Below are 13476 nucleotides of genomic sequence, written 5' to 3' on the forward strand. Positions count from 1 at the left end.
GAGTTCCTGATGTCTGCCCTTGACTTTAAGATAAGTCTGGCTTTCAAAGCAAATGAATAAGGAAAAACAAAATGCCAACTACAAAAAGAGACCTTTATAGTGAGATTTTTGAGAAGAGCTGTAGCATTGATTGGTTGACTGCAAATAAAAATTGGCTGAAAAAGCAGTAATTGAGCGATGGCAGGTATCCCAGGAGATAAAAGCAAGATAGTGCGGATGCCAGAATCTGAAACAAAACAGAAAATGCTGGAAAATCCCAGCAGGTCAGAGTTGGGACCTGCCATTTTATTGGTAGGCGGACGTGCTGTCGAGGGGGGTGAGGTGTTCAGGACCCACAGTTTGATAGGGGGCTTGGTGGTTGTGACCTATATTTTGGGAGCCTCTGATGTAAAGTGTTTCTAGCATTCATTAGAAAATCTGTTTTTTTTCTGCTTCTTATGAGATTAGTTGCAAGAAAGTTCTAACACTGAAGCTTCCACTATGATAATTAAGAATTAAACATTTTACAATCTTTAGTTAAAAAGAATAACAAAGGGGAGCTTTATTTATGGTTGCAATAAAATAGACTAATTGTCAATACATAATTATGAAAAGTTAATTTGATTGTCATAATTGTACACACATTGCTAATTGCTCCATTGTTGTTTAGGTTTCCTAATTGTAAAGTGACTTATTTCTTCACAGGATGTGGGTGTCACTGGCTATGTCAGCATTTGTTGCCCATCCTTAACCGCCCTTGAAAAGATAGTGGTGAGCTGCCTTCTTGAACCACTGCAGTCCATTTGCTATAGGTACAATCATCACGTTGTTGGGTTGGGCTTGCTAGGATTTTGATCCAACAACGGTGAAGGAGCGGCAATATAGTTCCAAGTCAGGAATTATACTGTGTCGTTTGCAGAGGAACCTGCAGGTTGTGTTGTTCCCATTCATCTCCTGCTTTGTCCTTCTAGATGCTAGAATTTGTGGGTTTGGAAGGCACTGCTGAAGGAGCCTTGGTGAGTTATTGCAGTTCACCTTTTAGAGATTCCACACTGCTCCAGCTATATGTCAGTGGTGGGGTGAGTGAATGTTTAAGGTGGTGGGCGGGGTGCCAATCAAACTGGCTGCTTTGTCCTGATGGTGTCAAGCATCTTGGATGTTCTTGGAGCTGCATTCATCCAGGCAGATGAAAAGTAGTACATCAAGTGCCTGTCTGGTGACCTCTGACTGGTCAGACTCTGGGGAGTTAGGTTAGTTGTTCACAATTCACCACCCCAACTTGCTGTTGTAGCCACCATACTTATTTTGCTGCTCAAGTTCAGATTCTGGTCACTGGTAACCCCAGGATGTTGATAGAGGAGGATTCAGCAATGACAATGCCATTGAATGTGAAGGGATGATGGATAGATTCTATCTTGTTGGAGATGGTCGTTGTCTGACATTTGTATGGCACAAATGCTGTTGGCTACTTATCAGAGTTGCTGCATTTCAGCTTTCAGTATCTGAAGAGTTGTGAATGGCATTGAACATAAGTCAATACCCCACTTCTGATGTAATGATGGAGGAAAAGTCATTGATGATGTACTGAAGATGGTTAGGCCTAGGATACTGCCCTGAGGAACTCTTCTAGCAATATCCTGAGACTAAGATGATTGATCTCCAACTACCATAACCATTTTCCTTTGTGCTAGGTATGACTCCAATCAGGGAGTGTTGACTCCCATTGATTTCAGATTTGCTAGAGCTCCTTGATGCTGCGCTCGGTCAAAAGTTTCATTGATGTCAAGGGTAGTCACTTTCATCTCACCTTTTGTCCAAGCTTACAGCAAGACTGTAATGAGGTCAGCAACTGGGTGGCCAGGGTGGAACCCAAACTGAGCATCACTAAGCAGACTATTGCCATGTAAGTGCTGCTTGATTGCACTGTTGATCACACCTGCCATCTCTTTGATGATCGAGAAAAGACTGATGGAGTAGTAATTAACCAGGTTAGATTTGTTCTGCTTTTTGTGGACAGAACATAATTGGGCAGTTTAACATATTACTGACAAGGTGCCAGTATTGCAGCTGTACTGGACTAGTTGGACTAGGGGCTGTTTCTGAAACACACGTCTTCAGTATTGCTGTTGGAATGTTATCAAGGTCCATAGTCTTTGTAGTATTCAGTACCTTCAGCTGTTTCTTGAATGCTTGAGTGGCACAGTGGTTAGCACTGCTGCCTCACAATGCCAGGGTCCCAGGTTCGGTTCTCTGCTTGGGTCACTGTCTGTGCGGAGTTTGTATGGTCTACCTGTGTCTGCATGAGTTTCCTCCGGACGCTTTGGTTTCCTTCCACAGTCCGAAAGACATGCTGGTTAGGTGCATTGGCCATGCCAAATTCTCCCTCTGTGATTTTCACAATAACTTCGTCGCAGTGTTAATGTCGGCCTACTTGTGATACTAATAAATAAACATAAAGCTTATATCATGTGGACTGAATTTCAACAAGCCAAAGGTTTTTTGCTGCTTGTTGAGACCATTGTTGCCAAAATTTGGGATATGGTCTCCTGCCCTTTTTTTAAGTTGTGTTAGGCAGAGAGTGTTAATATTTTTGATTGATTTTGGGTTTTCTGTTGAATTTTAAGTCTTCCAGCAGCAAATGGTGTTGAATGCTACTAACTATTGCAGAATTGAGTTTGTGAAGTTAGAATTTGAAGTTGATAAAGATGTAAAAAATTGTAAAAGTGCTACTCTTGAAAAGCTGGTGTTTGTTTCAGTGTTGGATATTTAATATGCAAAGTACATACAGAGTCCAAGCTGAAACATTTGTATCAAAATATCAAGCTGTAGCCTTGACAAGACAACCCGTTTTCTTGAATTTTGCCCAATCAATTTAAAGCAGGCACTCAACTACCAGGAACCAATATATTTGATTTGGTGCTGAAAAAAAATCAGACCAATCCTATTGTAGGAAAATTGATAGGTCATCACAGGTATAAAAGAGAGTGCATTAGGGAGAAACAGGAGTTAGGAACTGTGATCTCTCAAGTCTTAAGAGTGAGGGAGCAGCTCTCAACTCTGCCAGTTTCAGGTATCTCTTAAGAGAATGCGCTATCTAGTGAACAAAAGGTACCAAATCAGAAAGAACCAACAGAAGAACTCAAAGTTTTCAAAAGCCACAAAACCTGATTTTATATTTTGAGTGACTGAATTCAATTTTTTTGGTTAATGAATGAGTACTGTATTTATTTGAAGAGCATTCCAGTAGAATTCTATTTTATTATGTATGTTACTTGTTTAGTTAAAATTCCGTTAGTTAAATAAATTGTAAAGCGTTCATTTAAAGTGAGTGTAACGTATTTCTGTTAGTTAACAACTAAACATAACTGAAGAACAGTTCACACCTTCCCACACACTAATAACAGATTACGAGGTAAGGTATTCCTCTGTGGGGGATTCAGATTTACTTCTCAATACAACCTATCCAAGTAACTAACCTCCAGAAAATATATAGGGCAACCAGTTGAAAAATAAACCTGCTTTTTCACCATCATGTTACATCAGTAACCAATCCTGTGCCCCTAGACATTTCTACAGAGTTCAAATAAGGCAGGGAAAAACAGGCTTTAGGACGAAATTGAAATTGTATGCTTGGCACAGAAAAGTTTGGAGGAAGCATGGTTTTACGCTCTGTCCTTTTGCATTTACACAGTAAAAAGTCTGACAACACCAGGTTTTAGTCCAACCGATTTATTTGATAATAGTCTCACAAGCTTTCGAGGTTTCCCTCTTCGTCAGGTGAATGGAGAGTTCTGGCCTCAGACAGAGCATATAAAGCACAGACAGTTTAGAGATTACTGATTAGAATGCGAATCCTTACACCTAACCTGCTGTTCAAGACCTGAAGTGGCTGACAATGTGAGTGGAAGGAGCACTGATCACAGGTTACAGAGATGTGTATTGTCTCCAGACAGTACAGTAAGTGAGGTTTTGCAAACCCAGGCACGTCACGGGGGTTACAGATAGTGCGACATGAACCCAAGATCCCTGTTGAGACCGTCCTCATGTGTGCGGAACTTGGCTATCAGTGCCTGTTCAGCGACTCTGCACTGTCGTGTGTCGTGAAGGCCGCCTTGGAGAATGCTTACCCGAAGGTCAGAGGCTGAATGCCCGTGACCACTGAAGTGTTCGCCAACAGGAAGGGAACAGTCTTGCCTGGTGATTGTCGAGCGATGTTCATTCATCTGTTGTCGTAGCGTCTGCATGGTCTCCCCAATGTACCATGCTTCGGGACATCCTTTCTTGCAACGTATCAGGTAGGCAATGTTGGCCGAGTTGCAAGAGTATTTACCATGTATCTGGTGGATGGTATTCTCACGTGTGATGATGGTATCCATGTCGATGATCCGGCATGTCTTGCAGAGGTTTGCTGTGGCAGGGTTGTGTGGAATTGTGGTCACTGTTCTCCTGAAGGCTGGGTAGTTTGCTGCGAACAATGGTCTGTTTGAGGTTGTGTGGTTGTCTGAAGGCAAGAAGTGGGGGTGTGGGGATAGCCCTGGCGAGATGTTCGTCTTCATCAATGATATGTTGAAGACTCCGGAGAAGATGCCTTGAACAGCAGGTTAGGTGTAAGGATTCGCATTCTAATCAGTAATCTCTAAACTGTCTGTGCTTTATATGCTCTGTCTGAGGCCAGAACTCTCCATTCACCTGACGAAGAGGGAAACCTCGAAAGCTTGTGAGTCTATTATCAAATAAATCGGTTGGGCTAAAACCTGGTGTTGTCAGACTTTTTACTGTGTTTACGCCAGTCCAACGCCAGCATACCCACATCATGACTTTAGCATTTATCCATGAGACATATTTGCATTTTTATAGTATATTACGTGGCCTCAGGACATGTTAAAGTGCTTCACAGTCAATGAAGTACTTCTGAAGTACAGTCACTATTATGATGTGGGATAACCAGCTAGTTAATTTGTACAATGAAAGGTCCCATAAATTCAAAAAGTAAATGACTGGTTAACAGGAAATTTGTCAGATTAAACAAAGCACCCAACCCATTCTCCAATCAATATTTGGACTTGACTAACTGAGTTATGAACAATTACTAGTTTCTACATAGTGCCTTTTATCAAAGTGAAAACACTCTTAAGTGCTTCACAGTTGTCATCAGCTGCTTGATGTTAGATTAACCTGCCACTGGACTTCTATGGGCTAGATTTTTTTCATCAGAAGACTAGACAGTTCAAATATGTTAGGTCCTTCTTTCTCTTATTTTAATACTCAGAAGCTGTGCAGATGACCTTCTAGTGGCTTTGAACTGCCTTAGGTTTTGCATCATTGACCTACTAGACATGCTCTGCCCATGGGAACGAATAGGTATTTTGTAAAGCATCACTGATTACACAAGAGTTTGAGACAGTCTGAGATTTACCTTCATTTCACAAGGGCAGCCAAAGGTGTATAGCCATATGCAGCATCATATTGCAATATGTTATCTTGACTTTGTGAACATTCTCACCTGAGTAAGTATGTCATAGCTTCAAGATCTATTCTAAGAACTTGAATCTAAGCCAATGCTTGGCTGCATTATTAAATTAATGTTCCATTAATGGAAGAGATGCTAAACACAGTGCCTATTCAGCTGGCACTATTTCAACAAGAGCAGAGAAGTCTCTTTGCTGTTTGGTGACACACATTCTATAACCAGCACATATAGCTGAACTGGTCACTTACCTCGTTGCTTTTTGTGGAACTGCTGTGGGAAAATTGACTACCATTTTTGCTGAGAATATGACAAGTATGCTAAATGTATTTAAATTCTCTGTCCTTTCTCTCTCTTTTGCTGTCGCTCTACTTTCCCCTTTCTTCATGTTCACACTCTTTTTCCCTGTTCCACATCCCCACTGACCTATAGTACGTTCTGTGCCTTTGTATTATAAATTATTTTATATATAACCTAGATTTTATGTTTTGGATTTACTCTAACATTTTTGATTCAAGTCTGTCTGATGTACATCTGGCAGAAAGGCAATTTTAACATTGTTACTTGACTTTTACAGTAAAGTACCAGCATTTCTTAATATCGTTGACATAGCAGGACTTGTGAAGGGTGCCCACGCTGGTCAAGGTCTTGGAAATGCTTTCCTTTCTCACATCAGTGCCTGCGATGCAATCTTTCATCTTACAAGTATGTATATCTATAAATATAATCTAATAACAGTTAAAATATCATTTGATCACATTATATGATTTTGTATTTTCTGATGATTCTTTCTCTCCGTATTATAGTTAGTATTGTTGATTTCACTTAGCTCCACTCAGTCCAAGAACCCTTGCTTCAAAGACAAAATGTGCTGGGTTGAAGCACATTGTTTAGGCTGACATTTCAGTATTGTTCTGAGGGCATCTTGCATCATTGGAGCTGCCACTTTTATGGCAAAAATGTTAAACTATCTGATTGTTCAGGTGTTCAAATGTCAAAACCTTCAAGGTGAACACAAAAGATACCTGGCACTTATTCTGAAGAGGAGCATTGAGTTCTCTGTGTTATGGTTGTGACCAAAATGCATCTCTCAACCAACACCACTAGAGTGAATTAATTGGTTGTTAATCCATTGCTGTTTATGGACTCTTCTCTGTGTGTAGATTGGCTGTTAAAACTCTATTAAACCAGTAACTAAATTTGAACTAACTTTTGATTTTTTTAAAAAATGAAGCTGTGAGTATGAAAGAAACCGAGACGTCATATACCTGTACTTACATTCTACAAATGTCTGAAAATACATAAAAGAAAGTGAAACCTTGAAGGTTTTGAAATTTGACCGTATCCTGCTCAATAGGAAGATCTAACAACAAAAAAAAACTCATCTGGACAACTGGTGCATTTTAGGAAATTATGCACGTTGCAGATACTCATACTGCAAAATGTAAGCGTACAGAGCCATGGCTCCAGGCACCAAATATCCAGTTCATTAATAGGTTTTTGATGCATCTAAGGCCTTCACTAAATCTTACTAGAAGATGCCAATAACTGCAGTAGACACATTTAATCATTAAATATGCAATGTTTTGCATCTTTATTTTCTCTATACCTTCATTTTAGACATTAGGAATTTCAGTTACTGTGGAAAAAGTGACAATGAAGAACATTTCAGAGCATTTTGAATGAATTATGAATCTTTTTGGTGAGATTATGCAATTATAGGAAAATGCTCTCTCGCTACGAAATAGCAATTATTGTGTTTCACAGTATGACACTTTTAACATTCAAAATATCTATCACAGCAATGCTTATGAGTAATGAGTACCATAAGTAGTTGATGGGTTTTCAATGTAATGCATGCCCCCATAAATGATTTAATATTTACATAGTCAATCTCTTGCTACACTCCAAATAAATTGAGGGGCTGATTGTAAGGCGGAAGGAATAAGAGGCAGCATTGGAAAGGAGGATGAGAGGAAAAGAAAATGGGTGAAAGATGGGAGTTGGGAATTTATTTACGCAAAATGGTGAGAATATAGAAAGGTGGTTATTTAATGTTTGAAATAAATAACACATATCAGGCAATGATCCTCTTAAACAAGAGAGAGCAAAATCACCTTGTCATGACATTCAATTGCATTATTATTGAATTCCCCACTATCAACATCTGGGGGTCGCTTTTGAGTCCCAGAAATGCTGCAAGAAGAGCAGGCTGAAGGCTGTCTATTCTGTGGTGAGAAGCTCATACCTGGGACTCTGCAAAGCATTTCCACCATGTACAAGGTACAAATAGGACTGCAATCCTGTCCATTTGCTTGGATGGGTAAAATTGCAACTAAATTCTCGTATTGTGGCTGCAGCTAATAGCTGCAGGACGTAGCCACCTTTGGCACCATCCTACAGGCCTATCACCTCTTGTACATAATAAATGGAAATATCAGCTCTAAGACACATGCTATCCTAGTTTGTAAATTTCATCGTCACTGGATTGAAAATTCTGGGCTCTGTACCAATAGAGTTATAAAAAATCCCCCCTCCCCCCCCAGTCCACCACCACTTCCATTTTCTTAATGAAACTAGAGCGACATGGATTTAGAGGATTTGGGCTGGAGAGGCTACTCCAGAGTGTCTGGTGGACATAGGATGAGGAGATGCATTGGTTAGCTGAATTAAAATAGAAAATGCTCAAAGCACTGTTTGTCATTGCACACAATGTTTTGTGGACTTTTGAACAGCAATTTATCAGGGTAAGCAACAGTGTGTTTCGGCCAGTCAAATTAGAGATTCCTCACTGGCTTACAGAGTCTAAACCAGGAAGTGAAAGTGTTAGAACATTCAAGTCAAATCATGCACCAGAAATAGGACTGAGATTCCATACTTGCAAGTTATTTTTCAGTGCCAGAAAAATGAAAAGCTCATTATTGAATGAACAAACCCCAACTTTTTATGGGATAATTGATAGGTTTCTAGTAAGCACAGTACCTTCAAGCTTTTCATGTTTGTCAGTGCAGACTATCTTGACAAGTACAGGTATAGTGAAGCCTGTGGAGGGAAAATTGAACAGCAACTTCTGATTTTTATGTTTAACTGTGCATGTGTGGATACTGCAAATTGCAATCTGATTTATTCCATGATGGAGTGTTGACAGCCTCACCATTAGTCTTGATGAAAATTCTGGGCCATTGCTTTATGAACAAATGGAAAAATGTACTGTTGTCATGATGCTTTTTGGGATGTAGAGCTTAGTGCATCAAATTTCCTTATGCAGAAAATAGTGGAGTTAATTTTTGATCTACATGAATTTTACATTTTATGTTGTTGATGAGGCTGTTTAAAAAAAATAGATTTTCACTGCTTTTGAGAAACAAACTTTGTCAATTACTTGTAGGCGATGAGCAGCATGCAGTCATATGTTTTGCTACGTGAGTGAACTTTCTGTGTACTGGAAAGGTTTACCAAATCTGCTGCATCAAGTTTATTAACAGCTTGTTGATGTTTAAGTTTACTGTCAAATATATCACACAACTATTGTCAAATTCCTTTGATAATTTTAGGGTACTTAAAATGAATGGAAGATTATTAAACTGCACATCTTTGTATATGCCTGCAACAAATGTGGTATTAATTTCAGAACACACCATAGTGTGAAAGTTATCTAAAGACTAAGACTACTATGTCTGTCTTCTCACTTAAATGGCACTTTCCCTCCCTCCCCATCTCTACCTCCCCCCTCCTCCGCCCATACAAATGTTAAAATTCTAAAAGCATGCTGATCACTTGTCACCCATCAATGGTAGCATGAAAATTACTTGTGGTACAATGCTTGCAAGAAAATCTTTTGTGTGTTAGACATCAGCTTTGTTTTACACAATTAAAGTATTACACGCTAGAATAATTTAAGTTGTGTGTGCTAAATGGTGATGTAGTCTTTCTGTAAAGGCTGAATTTGTTTGCTGCTGCTGGGCAGCTGTTGACTTGTGCTTTGTGTGAAAGGGCTTTGAAATCAGTCATCTTGCTTTGTACTTGCGTTTTGCATACAGTTTATATAATATTATGAAGATATTACTTTAATTCTTCAAAAGTAAGAAATTATAATGTGTCCTTATTTTGTAGCTTTTCAATGGAAGTATTGAAGAAAAATACACTTTTTAAAAACCATTTAATTTGTTTCTGATACATTGCAAGCTGTAAATGTTTGGTCAGGCTTCCATTCTAGAAAAATAGGAATAAGATTCAAAAAAAGTTCAACAACAGATTCAGTGTGTGGGCTTTAGAGGAATTTTATGTGTGCACTTGAAAAGAACCAAGTGTATCTATGGTGGGTGTATCATAGAGTCAGAGGTTTATAGCATGGAAACTCTCCCTTCGGTCCAATTTGTCCATGTCACCCTTTTTTTAAAACACCTAAACTAATCCCAATTGCCCGCATTTGGCACATATCCCTCTATACCCATTGTACCCATATAACCGCCTAAATGCTTTTAAAAAGACAAAATTGTACCTGCTGCTACTACTACCTCTGGCAGCTTGTTCCAGACATTCACTACCCTCTGTGTGAAAAAATTGCCCTTCTGGACACTTTTGTACCTCTCACCTTAAACCTATACCCTCCAGTTTTAGATTCCCCTCCCTTTGGGGAAAGATATTGACTATCTACCTGTTCTCTGCCCCTCATTATTTTATAGACTTCTATAAGATTACCCCTCAGCCTCCTATGCTGAGGAAAAAGTCCCAATCTATCCAGCCTTTCCTTAGAACTCAATCCATCAAGTTCCGGTAGCATCCTAGTAAATCTTTTCTGCACTCTTTCTAGTTTAATAATATCCTTTTTTATAATAGGGTGACCAGAATTGCACACAGTATTCCAAGAGTGGCCTTACCAATGTCTTGTACAACTTCAACAAAACATTCCAACTCCTGTATTCAATGTTCTGACCGATGAACATTATTATCATGTTAAAATTTTGTACATCATGAAGAATGCATCATTTTATGATCGAGGTGAAAGATTTTATGTATTTCTGGGGGGCCTATTGGTACTGTATAGTTGATGTGTTAAAATAGCTTGGTTTCTGACAGGTTTATAGCTAGTAGCTGCTTTGTAACATGTATAGAAATATAAGAAGTTAAATTGATTTTCGTTTTGCAATATCATTAACAAACGAAGGAACTTATTTTGTAATCAGAAAATATCCTTTTTTGGTTGAAATTATTTGTGGGACTGCAATAGCTGTGGCTTGTTGAGCTGTTTTACTCTACAATTCTGTCCATGGCAATGAATCTGCATCCTTGTTGTTTTATCCCCCAATATCCTTTTCACTGCTGTCTGAAGCCTCTCTGCCTTTGTCAGGGCAACATGGCTTAACTTGAACAAATTGCTTGCAACTTTAAGTTCTTCATTCTATTTAATTAATTCAAGGGATATGGTTGTCAATGGCAAGGCCAACATTTAATACCCATCCCTAATTCCCTCAAGAAGGCACTGGTAAACCACTTTCATGAGCCACTTTTGTCTGTAATTGATATTCGTAAGTGCTGTTTGGTAGCGAGCTCTTAAGATTTTGACTGAACGACAAGCGAGGAATAGCGTTATGTTTCCAAGTCAAGATAGTGTGGGACTTGGTGGTGGTATATATGTTTACAGAACAGGAGGAGGCCACCACTATCTACTGAGTGAAAAGGTTTCTTCTCAACTCCTGTTTTAGACTTAAGGGGTAGAGGGCTGTGTCCCTTGGTAATTGATCCCCCTACTTTTGTAAAAAGCGCCTTTCTAACCGCCCTATTTATGCCCCTCATAATCTTGTACACCTTTATCAGGTCCCATCTCAACTTTCGCTGCTAACAGTGGTTAGCGCTGCTGTCTCAAAGGACCAGGGACCCAGGATCAATTCCGGCCTCGGCTGACTGTCTGTTTGAAGTTTGCACATTCTCTCCATATCTACGGGGGTTTCCTCCCACAGTCCAAAGTCTTTAACTTTTCTAAAAAGTTGCAGATGAATCTTTCACTGATTTTTTTTTTTGTTAATTGAGTGTATTTTTATTGAATATCTTAAATCATTTAATTTAAGTGTTTCCAACTAGTTTATTTGTTCTCACATCTTATCAACCGTAGTCAGATCTCTCCTCGTACCTTTTATAATTTGTTTAAATTCAAGAGTTTTAAACTGCAGTATGTCACTATTAAACGTAATCTGAAATTTAATTGTATTATGATCAATTATTCCAAATGAAGATCAATGGTCCCCGACAATTATTACATTGTCTTAATTGCAAACGCCAGTTTTTTCTTGCGTTATGCTCTGTTCAACAGTATGACTATTGTTAGGGGCCATAAACTATTCCCACCAATGTTGGCTGATTCTTGCTGTTGTAATGATCCAGGTCAGAAACTCCAAGGTGTTTGATGAAGATAGCCTAGACCTTAAGGTTTTGCAATTGAATTTGGCATGGGTGAGTATAAGGTGTTTCCAGGAATGATTCAAGCTAGGAAGCTGTTATCAAACAAAATTTATTTAAGAACACAGTTAAAATATAAGAAAAATTAGTCTAATTTTTACTCATTGCAAAAAAAACCCCATGATATAGTGTAAGTCTTAACAGCTAGCTATGATTTTCCAAGTCAAGAAACACTTGCAAACGTACACCCTTTCTAGACTTGGCACAAAAAAGCAAGTATACTCACATGATGCTGGATTTTGCAGCTTTTTAACTTCTGCTGTGACTTGGTCCTTTACATGCTGAATTAAAACTCAGAAGTGTCCCAATCCTGGAACTTTCAGCACGCCTGTAGAGAGAGAGAAGCAGAAACACACGGCCTTCTTCCAGTAGCTTCTGTAACATAAACAGGGCCTAGTTTTATGGCTGATAAAATTGGATATCCTAAATTAAAGAATTGGGCATATTAAAAATCAAACACAGTCAAACCTCAGGCAGGCCAGTTGTACAATACACAAACCTGTCTGGGCCTGATTCATCAATCTCCGCTGCACCCCATTGAAATGCACCAGCCTATTGTTAGAAGCCCAGGTCAGGCCAGACTTTCTGTCACCACAAGTTCCTGCTGTTGGCTTGGTCTGATAACAGGTTACATGTAAGCAGCAGCATGGAGATGGACACCTGGGTGTGCACCCTGGTGTCCTGTCAGGCAGTCATCAAGAAACCCACTGGGTATTGGAACCCCCTCCTAGGACCTCATTGGCCGGAAGCCAGAGAAGTTTCTGGAAAGGCAAGCAGACAGGGGATAAAGGAACACGCTTTCAGACACCAGCAGGGAAGGCTTGATGAAGGAGGCGACCCTTGACCATTCGGAAGACTGACCAGAGAAAGAAGGAAGGAAGAAGCTGCCATCGAGACTCACCTTTGTGATGCCAGACCAGAGGGACTCAGAGAATCGAGCCTGCAGTTTTAACCGAACCATCTTTGTGGGTAGTATATCTGATTTTGGGGTATCCTCTTGTTTTATGTGGGTAGTTTAAAGGTTAGTAGTGTTATCGTTAATAAACTTGTTGAACCTTTACTTGTGTTTGTCCTTTGTCCATCTTGCAAATAAAGGCACCAGGGTAAAACATTGGAATGAGTAAACTGGTCGAAAGTATGAGTAATTTTAAAATTACAACACTTCTAACAGTAACTCCCAGACAGCAGAATTTTCAACTTCAGAGAAAGGGGAAGATAGCCATTGCTTTCTGTCTTGCATCTAAACCAAAACTAAAACCTTTGACTTTGCTGTAGGGAAAAAACTATCTCCCAGCCATCACCTGACCTGTCAGTCATCCCCAAATCAAGCCCCAGTCGGCAATCCCAAGGGATCATTAAAAACCCCAGGATGCTGCATTAGCCCCGATTAAAATAAACATGTCCATTATATATCAGAAACAATTAGAAGACACGGTTGCAGACAGTCCGGCGACAAAATAATACCAGGGCCTGTTTGAAAAATTTGCAGAGAAGCATGATTAAAATACATTTCTTAAAGGCACAGTATCATCACACTATTGCTAATCTTCTGAACCAAGATCCTTTTTCACGAA

At 39.4% G+C, this 13476-nt stretch overlaps 1 protein-coding gene across 1 annotated transcript in view; it reads left to right on the plus strand.

Annotated features, from left to right (window-relative positions):
* Positions 1 to 13476, plus strand: part of ola1 (Obg-like ATPase 1) — a 184144-nt gene that overhangs the window by 37866 nt on the left and 132802 nt on the right. The window contains exon 4 of the mRNA XM_080198972.1: positions 6024 to 6151. Within this exon, the coding sequence (XP_080055098.1) occupies positions 6024 to 6151 (128 nt within the window). The remainder of the gene's footprint in view (positions 1 to 6023; positions 6152 to 13476) is intronic.

The sequence above is a fragment of the Carcharhinus amblyrhynchos genome, chromosome 11 (assembly GCF_965287045.1).
Source record: "Carcharhinus amblyrhynchos chromosome 11, sCarAmb.v2.hapA, whole genome shotgun sequence".
NCBI classification, from domain to species: domain Eukaryota; kingdom Metazoa; phylum Chordata; class Chondrichthyes; order Carcharhiniformes; family Carcharhinidae; genus Carcharhinus; species Carcharhinus amblyrhynchos.